This window comes from Biomphalaria glabrata, chromosome 13 (genome assembly GCF_947242115.1).
Source record: "Biomphalaria glabrata chromosome 13, xgBioGlab47.1, whole genome shotgun sequence".
In the NCBI taxonomy this organism is placed as follows: Eukaryota; Metazoa; Mollusca; class Gastropoda; family Planorbidae; genus Biomphalaria; species Biomphalaria glabrata.
The window spans coordinates 18416510-18428232 of NC_074723.1; the positions used below are offsets into that span (position 1 = coordinate 18416510).

General features: G+C 32.7%; 1 protein-coding gene across 11 annotated transcripts in view; it reads right to left on the reverse strand.

Moving 5' to 3' along the window:
• The window catches only part of LOC106057410 (centrosomal protein of 104 kDa-like), a 37647-nt gene extending 26548 nt beyond the window's left edge, over nucleotides 1–11099 (reverse strand). For 7 of the 11 annotated variants that reach the window (XM_056008442.1, XM_056008439.1, XM_056008432.1 and 4 more), the window contains exons 1-9: nucleotides 7780–7814; nucleotides 4685–4813; nucleotides 4040–4131; nucleotides 3215–3296; nucleotides 2943–3081; nucleotides 2760–2825; nucleotides 2158–2219; nucleotides 1914–2023; nucleotides 1687–1742 (exon numbers count right to left, since the gene is read on the reverse strand). In XM_056008442.1, the coding sequence (XP_055864417.1) occupies nucleotides 1687–1742; nucleotides 1914–2023; nucleotides 2158–2219; nucleotides 2760–2825; nucleotides 2943–3081; nucleotides 3215–3296; nucleotides 4040–4131; nucleotides 4685–4813; nucleotides 7780–7799 (756 nt within the window). In that variant the 5' untranslated portion in view covers nucleotides 7800–7814. Of the gene's footprint in view, nucleotides 1–1686; nucleotides 1743–1913; nucleotides 2024–2157; nucleotides 2220–2759; nucleotides 2826–2942; nucleotides 3082–3214; nucleotides 3297–4039; nucleotides 4132–4489; nucleotides 4628–4684; nucleotides 4814–4914; nucleotides 4932–5518; nucleotides 5633–7779; nucleotides 7815–11040 lie in introns of those variants that run through there. The other 4 variants (XM_056008435.1, XM_056008434.1, XM_056008436.1 and 1 more) reach the window with 4 other exon arrangements.
• Between the last annotated feature and the right edge of the window lie 624 nt (nucleotides 11100–11723).

The window sequence follows — 11723 nt, forward strand, 5'->3', positions numbered from 1 at the left end:
CACTGTCAACAAAACTACAAACAATAAAATTAATGTTAGATAAGGGAGCTTTAGAAAAAAATGACAGCCCTACATATCTTGGAGTCACCTATGACCCGAGACTAACCTGGAAAAACCAAATAGATAAAACACAGAGTAAAGGCATCCAGAGACTATCCTTCCAGAAAAAATTAGCTGGCACAGATTGGAAAGCTAATCACAACATCCTGAAAAAGACCTATACCAGTTACGTAAGACCTGTACTAGAATATGGTGCCACAGCATGGGGCTCAGCAGCCCAAACCAACCTAAGAAAAATAGACAAGGTTCAAAATATTGGTCTAAGGATAATGACAGGAGCAATCAAAACAACACCCATAAGAGCTATGGAGGAAACCGCTGCCCTGATCTCTCTGGATGAAAGAAGAGAAATAAAAATCCTTTCCCAATTCACAAAATTGGAAACCTTGGAGAGGCACCCACTCAGAACAAAAATTCACAAAACTGGCACAAAACCACCTCAAAAGGACCAATTTCATACAGGAATCTCTAAACCTAAAAAAGAAACACCAACTTGAAAAAATAACTCTAGAATCCTCGATACACTATAATGAATCTCCACCCTGGGACAAAAGCCCTCTTCCTACTATAAGGGACCATATTGAAAACATAAAAAGAAAATCTGACTACAGACCAACAGAGCTCAAGGAAATAGTGAACTGTTTTCTACAAACCAATTATCCTAGCAATCTGTGGATCAGAGTTTACACGGATGGCTCATCCCATAAAGCCACCACAAATGGAGGAGCTGGAATACTCATCCAATGGCCAGATGGAGGCAAACTAGAAAAATCCATTGCAACTGGAGAGCTCTCTGACAGCCACAGAGCAGAAAGGGAAGCACTGGCACTAACTGCTACCATGCTAGCAAATCATCTAAGTTCCCCACACAGTCAGATTGTTTTTCTAACCGATGTGAAAACAACCCTCCAAAGCTTGCAAAACTTTGATTCCTCTTATATTAAAAACCTCAGAACAGCACTTACAAAGCTTAACAACAACAGCAAAAAAACTGTTATTCAATGGATACCAGCTCATATACAACTTGAAGGAAATGAGAAGGCTGACACACTCGCCAAGAGTGGGAGAACTAACTCACAAATAAACTCTGCGCTCTATCCAGAAGAATTGAAGAAATTAATTGTAAATAAAACAAATGAGAAATGGACGAGCTCTCATCCAAATCACAAGAAAGATGACACTTACTATAAGCTATCCCGACAAGACCAACATCTAATCTTTTGACTCAGGACCGGACACAACAGAATTCGACAACACATGTACCAGAAGCTCAAAATTGGAACCAGTGAAATCTGCCCATGTGGAGTATCACCAGAGAATGCCGACCACGTCCTCCAAAGCTGCTTTCTTTACCAAGAGGCCTGTATAAGACACTGGCCCCAAAACACCCCAATAGAAAGAAAACTATATGGAGAGCTCCCTGATTTGGAAACCACTGCGCAGTTCATCTCATATATTGGTCTAGTCATCTGAACACTCCAACATAACAATGAGAACGAAGAAGAAGAAGAAGAAGAAGAAAAAAAAACTTTAATAAAAAAAAATATTTGTACATTAGAATAAAGAAAACTTAATGTGCAATAAAAGCATGTATTTTTCATCCAATTAGAACCAAAAATGTCTCACTTTTTGCAATTCTGTGATTGCCTGTTTGAGTCTCTTTGCATAATCATACCTCTCTTCTGAAAAAGAAAAGGACTATTTTAAGAGTTATGTTTTCAATTTATATAAATGACCCAAAAAAATAAAATTTCTATTTATAATGTCAAGCTGCTCATTTCAATAAAAAAAAAAGAAACTTAAAAAAGATGGATAAGAGAACTTATATAATTTTAAAAAACTTTATAACATACGCAAAACAGCTTCTTGCTTTTTTCGTTCAAGCCTTCTAATAATTTGTGCTATTTCTGGATCCTGATACATGTCAAAGGCTAGGTCATCCAGTGGGGAAATGTAGTCTGGTCTATAAAGAAATGAATTCAATTAACAATTTTCCACACATTTTTTTTTCCTAATTATTAAACATTTATTTTACTAATTTCAGAGATCTAAATTGAAAAACTAAATTTTTCATCTAACAAACAAACATAGGCCTACTTATTAAAAAGTCCTTCAAGAGCTGGATCTCTTTCAATTCTAGGGTCATCTAAAAGAAGATCCTAGTGATAATAAAATAATGCCATTTTTATTTTACCTCACGGAACTCAACATTTCTAATGTTTAAAACTTTATATTAAAAAAAAATTTAAATAAATGAATAAAAATACAGAATAAACAAAGGAATGTATATTATAAATATAAAAAAATGTTTTCTCTTAATGTTAAACTTTTACTTACAGGGTCTGTAATATACAAAATAAATAAATGAATATATATTATAAGTATATAAAAAAAATGTTTTCTCTTAATGTTAAACTTTTACTTACAGGGTCTGTAATATCATACAAAATAAATAAATTAATGCATATTATAAGTATATAAAAAAATGTTTTCTCTTAATGTTAAACTTTTACTTACAGGTTCTGTAATATCATACAAAATAAATAAATTAATGCATATTATAAGTATATAAAAAAATGTTTTCTCTTAATGTTAAACTTTTACTTACAGGGTCTGTAATATCATACAAAATAAATAAATTAATGCATATTATAAGTATATAAAAAAATGTTTTCTCTTAATGTTAAACTTTTACTTACAGGGTCTGTAATGTCATATGGTCGACGAAGTTCATCCCCAATAACATTTATTGCAATAATGCCCACCTAAAAAAATATATGTGTAGATCTAGTTTAGCTGAAATGTGTTTTTTTTTATATAGATGTTTTACAATTTAGAATAAACTGTAATAACTATTAGTTTAATAAAAATGATTTCAATACCTGATTATATAAATTGTGTTTATTGACATGATTTTTATGAATGTTTAGTTTCAGAAAGTGTCCCACTGCATCAACATGAACTGATTTAAGTTCTCTAGCCTTATAGCCTGTTTTCTCATTGTCAGAAAGAGAAACATACCTATAAACAGTCAGGGAAAAAACTATTATTTATAATTATTTATATAATATTTTAAATTTGTAACAAAATATTTGTCAAATTGAAGTCCATGAAATAAAAAAAACAACAATGCTTTAAAATAATGTGTACATACCCCAATCGTGCATATCGAGCACTTTCAAGTAGTAATGGGGCTCCATCTGGGACATCGCCAACAAAGAATTCTATCTTGGTTGCTGACCAAAAAAAAAAGAAATTATCATCTTTAAACAAACTAGACAACACTGTACACGATCAACTAGTCACACTTGTATATTATAATCCTTCACAGACATGATTTTAAGAATTTGAAGCTTTATAGAAAAATTACTAAGAAAAAAAGGCTTAAAAACTTCATTCTAAAACAGTATTCTAGAACTTATTACTAAAACTAACTGCTTGGTTGTAAAGTAGTGAAAATATGCAGATAAAAAGAAAACTGTGCAGACAGATAGTCCTTATTTCAGTATCAAATAAATTAACGGTATGTATTACATAGTATGTTAATGTATTTATTTATTTTTGTTAATGTGATGTCATGTATTAATAAAAAAAAGAAAAATATACGTGTATTTTATAATCATGTGCTTACTATTACTGCATCTTACTGCAATAAATGATTTGAAGAGTTAGTTCACATGCCTTAAAACGCCAATCATAATTTATTCTACTGAGTTTCTTTTTGATTCTGCATAATTATCAATCTAGTCATTATGATTTATGTGGCAATATCACTTGTAACCAATTTTCTCTTTCCTCTCCGAAAGGATATCAAACAAGAAAATAGTTATTATTACTAATCAGACTTTTCCTCTGTCAGGAACTTGTCCTTTGTCAGGAACCATAAGTTTGCCTAAGTTTATATTATTAGTCTATAAAATCTTAAATAATAAAGACTCTTGTCAAATTCTAATTTAATATAGAGTTCAATGAAACTTACGGATAAGGAATTGGTGAGATAGAATCTGAATTTTACGTAATCTTGAACGGGTTTCTAATTGAATGACCATGTCTTGTGGATATAAACAAAACCTGGTTAAAAAAATAAATAATATATATAATATTGACATTTAATCAGAGATTTAAAATTGCAATTCTATTAATCTAAAAAAAAATATCCAATGAAATTTTATAATAAATCACAGCTTAGTGGTTTGTGGTCTATTGAATTATAGCCTAAATCAAAATAATGTTTTTAAAAATGATATCATGTGATTTTCAGTGTTCCATTTTCTAAGTTAAATGTTTCTTGAAAATTATGTTTAAGCAAAATCTATTTTTTTTAATGCAAATATTTAATAAGGCACCTCACTTACATTATTTCTTTTTTTTTCTCAGCAATGAAAAGCTAAGATCTACTCTAATATAAATGTATATGTTCATATTTTACCTTGTGTCTCATTGAAGTCATTTATGTAGCAAATAAAAGATAATAAAATCGCAAGAAAGCACAGTAAGCTAAAAATGCTATTTGAAGTTTAAATACAACACAATATGATAATTTTGTACTCAATTATTCTTATTTAGGCCATCATTTTCTCAGCCAAAACAGTTCTAATAACTAAAGCTGACATTATATCCATACCTGGCAGATTGCCATCCTTTGGTCAAAGGACTGTGATGGTTAAGTTCACTTGCTCTGTAAATGTCATCCTGTCCAGATGCATGAATGACTTTAAACTGTAGCTTGTGAGGCATCACAGTAATTTTACTGCTTTGAAAGAGAAAAAAAATATATATATGTACTATAAGTTTAAAAACCAAAAAGAACTGGTAAAACATTATTAACATAATAAGTATGCTATATATATATACCATAATATCCTGATTATGACGCTGTGGCACTTCAGATAACACAAAATTTGATTAACTTAAGCTTTGAACTACTAAGTTTAGCTTCAACCTTTGATAGAGATATAAAGATCTAATTAAAATGAGATATCATTTTTAGACATTCCAGCGTATATTATTATAATTATTATAAAAATGATATAATTTAGATTTTTAAGCAAGACAACTTATCTATTTTTAGTGTACTTTACTTTCACTAAGAGACTAATCCTATGTTACTATGTATAAGTATTAGTCTTATCTAGTCAATCTAGATAGATATCTAGATCCAGATCTCTATACTTAGAGCATAACTTATAGTTAGTTACATAGATTTACTTATACCTTAGCTTAAACCTGTCTAAAGCTCTATTAATATATTGAAGATATATTACTGAGTGGTCCTAGTCTTAATCTCCTTGCTAAGGACTATTATAAAGCCTATAGATCTAGTCACTGTCTAGTGTCTATTTTAAACTATTTACTACTACACTATTAGTCTATATTACTACTCTATATAATACTATATTTATATTAGATGTGGGAGAGAAATCAAAGCCGAACTCGATCAGTGCGAGCCGAAACTTACAGCTACATAATTTTACAGTTATTTTTAATTCTTCGAAAAATTCTGCTGCTGTCTTGAGCCTTGTCCTTGACATCTTAACTGTGCACTCTTTCTAACATCATTTTGAGTTGTCTTCTTTTGGTACCAATGCAAAGGATGACGAAGCATTTATTATTTGTGTATTAATGAAATGGGAGATTCAAAGAAATGAAAAGTAGACTCTGAATGTAGAAACTACCAGGAAAAGTGGACATATTTTAGTGGAGCATGAAAATAAGCCAATATGTTAGATTTATTAAGAGCTGTTTTTGTCTGTTTCTATGGAATGTAATGTTAATCAGCATTATGAAATCAAAAACATCAACAAATATGGCATAATTCTTAGCTGAAGCCATGAAGAAAAGATTGCTATAGAATGCATAGAGATATGAGGATTGACAAGAATATTTACCAAGAAGGGACAAGAAAATGAGTGGGCAGTAAGGTCCTGCTACAGAGTTGCTAACATTGTGCCTGCTACAGAGTAGCTAACATTGTAAGTAGTGAAATAAAGTTTTTTTCAACAGCTTATACATAAAAAGGGAGTTAATATCTGTGATGGAAGAAATGTGTCAAGAAAATGTGGTTCAAGTGGCCACTCTTTTTCGCATGACAATTAGAGATCTCAATGTAAAACTAAGAGACAGAGCAGCAGAGTTTGAAAGGTTTACTATTGCCACCAACATGTTTGATAACGCTCAACTCTTGCTACTTAATCACTGTACAAAAAGCAAATTTTAAAATCAAAGAAAAGATAGCTGCTATGATGAGCGTGCATGGGACCACTACGGGCAAACAACTGTACAAAGAAGTTTCAGACATCATGAAGGAGGAGGCTTCTTTCCTTTGGGAGAAATTAGTGGGAGTGACTACTGATACCGCCAGAAGTATGGTTGGTTGTCATAGCAGACCAGCAGCAAGAGTTGTTAGAAAATTGTCAGGTCAAACGGAACCTATGTGGCAAGGTGTTGAATCAGAGCCGTGTGATGATATGCTAAGCACTGTAAATTTTATAACATTTCAAGTGTCGAACAATAAAATATCTGAGAATTGTCTCATTGTAATAGAGTCTGAATACAAAATTCTAAAACCTTTTTTTGACACGAGATATGAAACCGAAATTTTATGACAGAGAAATGAAAGCAAGTGCCTCAACTTAATGATCCATCATGGTTATGGGGTTTGACTTTTTAAAGCGACATCACATATATCTAAAAAAAAAAAAGAAATGATCAAACTACAAGAAAAAACAAGTTGATTTTGCATGTAATCGCTGATGTAAGTGCCTTCTAAATAAAATTCTTCATAAAACTCTTCATTTAGTAGGCAGAAAGGGGTGAAACCATTGTGGCTTAATTGCCTCACAGACAAACATCTAGGTTTAGTGCTTCAACTTGGTGTCTCATCACAGTGGGATTTTAGTTTAGGAAGTTGGTTTCAGATAAACTTAGAGTTCTTACATCCAATGAATTAGTATAAGTATTATATCTACTGGTTTCTAATGTAAGTGCTTTATTTTTTTATATAATTTTTTTTTTAATCTTTTCTGTTATGTGGCCCATGACACGAGTGTCAAAAATTAAAATGGCCCTCAGTGGCCTCAGGCTGGATATGGCTTGGCATCACTGTTTTATCTAATAATTTAAACTAAACAATATTACAAATTTATATGTATATAGACTATAGACACAACATAATTTTTTCTGTTACCTAATTTTGTAAATTCATACAGAACCTAATCCCTAGCTCCAATTCATATTGTTAGATTTGTAAACTAATTTAAGAAATTTAAATAGAATCAAATGATTTGAATGAAAATTGATAGCTAGATTTAGTCATTTTAGAGTCTAATTCTAATAAATAATATAATAATTATAATTATAATAATCTAAATTATTCTAGATCTAAATTTAAATCTCTATATCTAGTTACACTAGTAATGACATTGTTACTATCATTGTATATCAAGTACTGACTCTACTTCTTGTTCTTCTACTCTGGTGTCTCTAGTCTATTCTACAAGACTATATTATAAGTATAGAGTAGAATTAATTATTTATTATTATTTTATTAATATAGCTAGAGATTACTCTGATTCAGTGATTACTCTGATTAGAATCTAAGAATGGAGTCTAGATCTAGAGTAGTTTATATAAATTTATTTCTGACATTACATGAATCCGTACAACTGTTTTTGTGGTCATTACATCTTTATTTTTATATTGAATATGAAACTAGCTCACTGTATAATGTGCAGGTCCATTTTCCAATGATTCTGACCCAATTTCCTTCCATTTAGCTGTCTTTTTATGTAAGAAAAAAGAATTTCAAATTTATAAATCAGGGTGTTTTTTTTCTTTCTATGTTACCAGGATTACTTTACCTCTTCCTAGGGTTAAGACTATATTTTCTGGTTGGCTAAGTCTATGCTAATGAGCCCGCCAACATTTATTCTGTTTTTTGGAGCTGATTTATTTGATTCATAAGCCAAGTTGTTTGATTCCATACAAAAAAAAAATTAATAGGGTGTTTGTTTTAAATTACAATTTTCTTACCGAAATTTATTCCAAACAACCAGTTTCAGACATCAATGTTAATATCTAATCTAATATTATATTTGTTTGTTGATTTTTTTAAAATGTATATAGATCTATATAAAGAATAAATGGGCAAATGTTTGGAGTGAGCTTGATACATTGATTGAAGTTAAATGTCTAGATCTTGACCTACTTACTAGATAGATCTAGATTTAGAATCTATATAGAGAGAATATAGAGGATTAACTTCATTAAGCTATTTAGGCTTAGGCAAGAATGGCCATCCTAGCCTGTACTATGTACTAGATCTACACTACAAAAGATCATATGTTTTAGAAATTTATTAAATGAATAAAGAAAAAAAAACAAAAAACATTTATTTAATTTAAACACACATCTAATCATCATCATGCAAAGAGTCTAGTCAGTCTAGAGCAGGGGTCTCAAACACGTGGCCCGCGGGCCACATAACTATTTTGTGTGGCCCGCGACCACGTCCGCGAATTTTTAAAAAAAATAGATAAAATTTACCATGACGACATATAAGCCGTGAAATGATTTTCAACTGCACAAATCAGTAAATGAGGTGTCACTGTTGCCCACCGACCGCTTAGGCTTTCAGCTGGTTAAACGGTGGCCTGATTCTTAACGCTGGTCGATAGCGGCTAGAATCTGTCCACCATTATATCGCTGCTCCGACCGTTTGGCCACGCTGCTAGCGAAACAGGAGAAAGAAAGGGAGATGGGGAGGGATGGGGTACATGTGTCAAGATTCTGTGAAAGCAAGCTTTGTTGTTAGCGAGATGATAGCAAAGGCATCACGACCATTCACTGAAGGCCAGTTTGTAAAAGAGTGTATGCTACAGGCATATGAAATTATCTGCCCCGAGAAAAAGAAGCCCTTCGAAGGCATAAGTTTGTCTGCGAACACAGTTGCAAGCAGGATCACCGAGTCAGCAACATATGTTCAACAGTAACTGAGTGCCGCTGCAAAAGACTTTGTAGCATATTCCGTTGCACTGGACGAGTCTACTGGTGTAACAGACACCGCATACTGTACCGTATTCATTCATGGGGTCCACGAAAACTTGAACATTGTTGAAGAGCTATTGGACTTACCAGCAATGAAAGGAACGACGACTGGACGCGACGTGTTTCAAGAACTGGAAGCTTGTATTGACAGGTGTGTGGGCTACCGTGGGAAAAACTTGGTTGGTGTTGTTGGATTAATGGTAGAGAAACGGAATCAGCTCAGCTTGGCAGGACCTTTTGCAGCCATACACTGCATTCTGCACCAAGAACCACTCTGTGGCAAAAGTCTACAAACGAAGAACGTGATGGATGCTGTCGTGAAGACGGTGAACTTCGTACGTGCACAGGGTCTCAACCACAGACAGTTTGTGTCATTTCTAGCTGATTTAAATCGGAATACGGAGAGTTGCTTTATCATACGGAAGTCAGATAGTTGAGTCGTGGAAAAGTGCTGCAGAGATTTTTTGAACTGAGACGGGAAATAGCATCGCTCATGGCAATGGAAGGCAGTGACATACCTCAGCTCAGTGACCCAATGTTTTTGTTGGATCTTGCTTTTCTTACTGACATCACGCAACATCTCAATGCAATCAATTCACAAATACAGGGCACAAAGCAGCTGATTACCGTGATGTTTGATTCATTCAGATGCAAGCTGACTTTGTGGGCCTTTCAGCTGGCAGATGGAAACCTGGCTCATTTCTCTTTTCTACAGAGCATAACGGTTGAACTACAGCGCCTGAAAGACTACGTAGACATCCTCTTCATACTACTTGAAGCAATTCACTGCTCTCGAACCACAGTGTTTCCTTGTTGCCACTCCGTTCACAGTTGACGTGAAAAACGTTCCAGTGGAAGTCCAGATGGAACTACTTGACCTGCAGTGTGACACTGTTCTGAAGAAAAAATACGCTGATGTTGGCGTTCCAGATTTCTACCAGTTTCATCCCAGAGAGAAGTTTCCAAACGTATTTTGCGCAGCTGCTAGAATTCTTGCGATGTTTGGGGGTACGTACGTTTGGGAACAGTTTTTCTCCAGAATGAAGATCAACAAAACAGCATTACGGTCAAGATTGACTGATGAGCATCTGAGAGCAACCTTGCGGCTTGCCACTACACGCGACTTCAGGCCTAAACGTCGATGGTCTGGTCTCTGCCAAACACTCTCAGCTGAGTGGACAGAAACATGAGTGACGAGCCATCTGCAGTAGGCCTAGTAATTATAGTTTTTTTTTTTTTGTTTTCTTTTTTTTTTTTTTGGGGGGGGGGGGGGGGGGGCGCTTACGTTTTCTGCTTTTTTTTTTTATTAGTGACAGAGGCAACGTCAACTTATTCTAGTAAACTAAACTGCCTGTGCATGTATAAACTACAATAAATGTAATTAATTATTATAATAAAAACTTGATTTTAGCATTTAACTGCAGTGACAGTAGTGTTTGTAAAATTTAATGAAAAAACATTCTCTTTTCGTGGTGTGGCCCGCTGACTGATTGTTACTTTCCACTGTGGCCCACATGCTGATATGAGTTTGAGACCCCTGGTCTAGAGTCTAGAATTACTAGATCTAGATCTAGAGAGTCGATCTACTAGTTACACTATCATCTAGAATAGTGACAATTGACTCAATTGTTAATAGTATTAATAATACTTGTCAATAGTAAGTAAATAAATAGTATACTTTAATTTTAATAGTACAATGAATCTATTCTTAATTCTAGTCAGTACGACAGTAGAGTCAGAGTAGTAGACTCTACTAGTCTAGAACTAGATTACTAGGACTAGATGATCTGATGAGTGTGAGATCTAGATCTATAGATAGTATAGTTAATAGATCTAGATGTAGATCTAGAAATCTAGGTCTAGATCTACTATCTAGAGTCTAAGTCTAGATCTAAAATATCTAAATTTTAAAAAAATAAATCTAGATCTGTTTACCTTTTATCTAGACCTAGTCATCAGAGTTTTAGAAGATCTAGATATGTATAGATCTAATAGTAGTAATAGACATTACAAAGATAGGCTTAATGATCTCTAGATGTAGATAGTAGATCCCCACCAGGTTTATCATACACTTGACAACCATCAACTTCGAAAATTTGTGTACATTGGATAGCAATGGCGCTAAAACCTCGTAGATTTAGATCTAGTTGCGAGATGTGATTTAAATTTTGTTTTTGTTTTCTTTTAACTCATCTCTTGTCATTTCTATATTTAGACATAAGAAATTTGTTTTTAAGTGGAAATATTTACTTAAAATGATATGGAAGCAAAATAAATAAATATTTTTTTAAAACTTTTTCTGGACGATACTAAAGACCACTTACCAATAGTTTATAAAATTATGAGAAACTAATGTACTAACAAGAAATACAATTATTTATACTTATAAATTATATTTATTAAATTATACATTAAATTATATATAAAAGATTATATTTCATTGAGTTTGTGTCACTAGTCACAAAATGTCACTAAATTTAGATATGTTAAATTTCAGAAGGATTTGAAGACTCATTTGTAAAAATAATTTCTACAAAAAAAATTTAAAAAAATAGGCCTACTAAATTTAAAGTAATTTACATTTAGAAATGCTACTAGGGCTATTTAGTTTATATAGA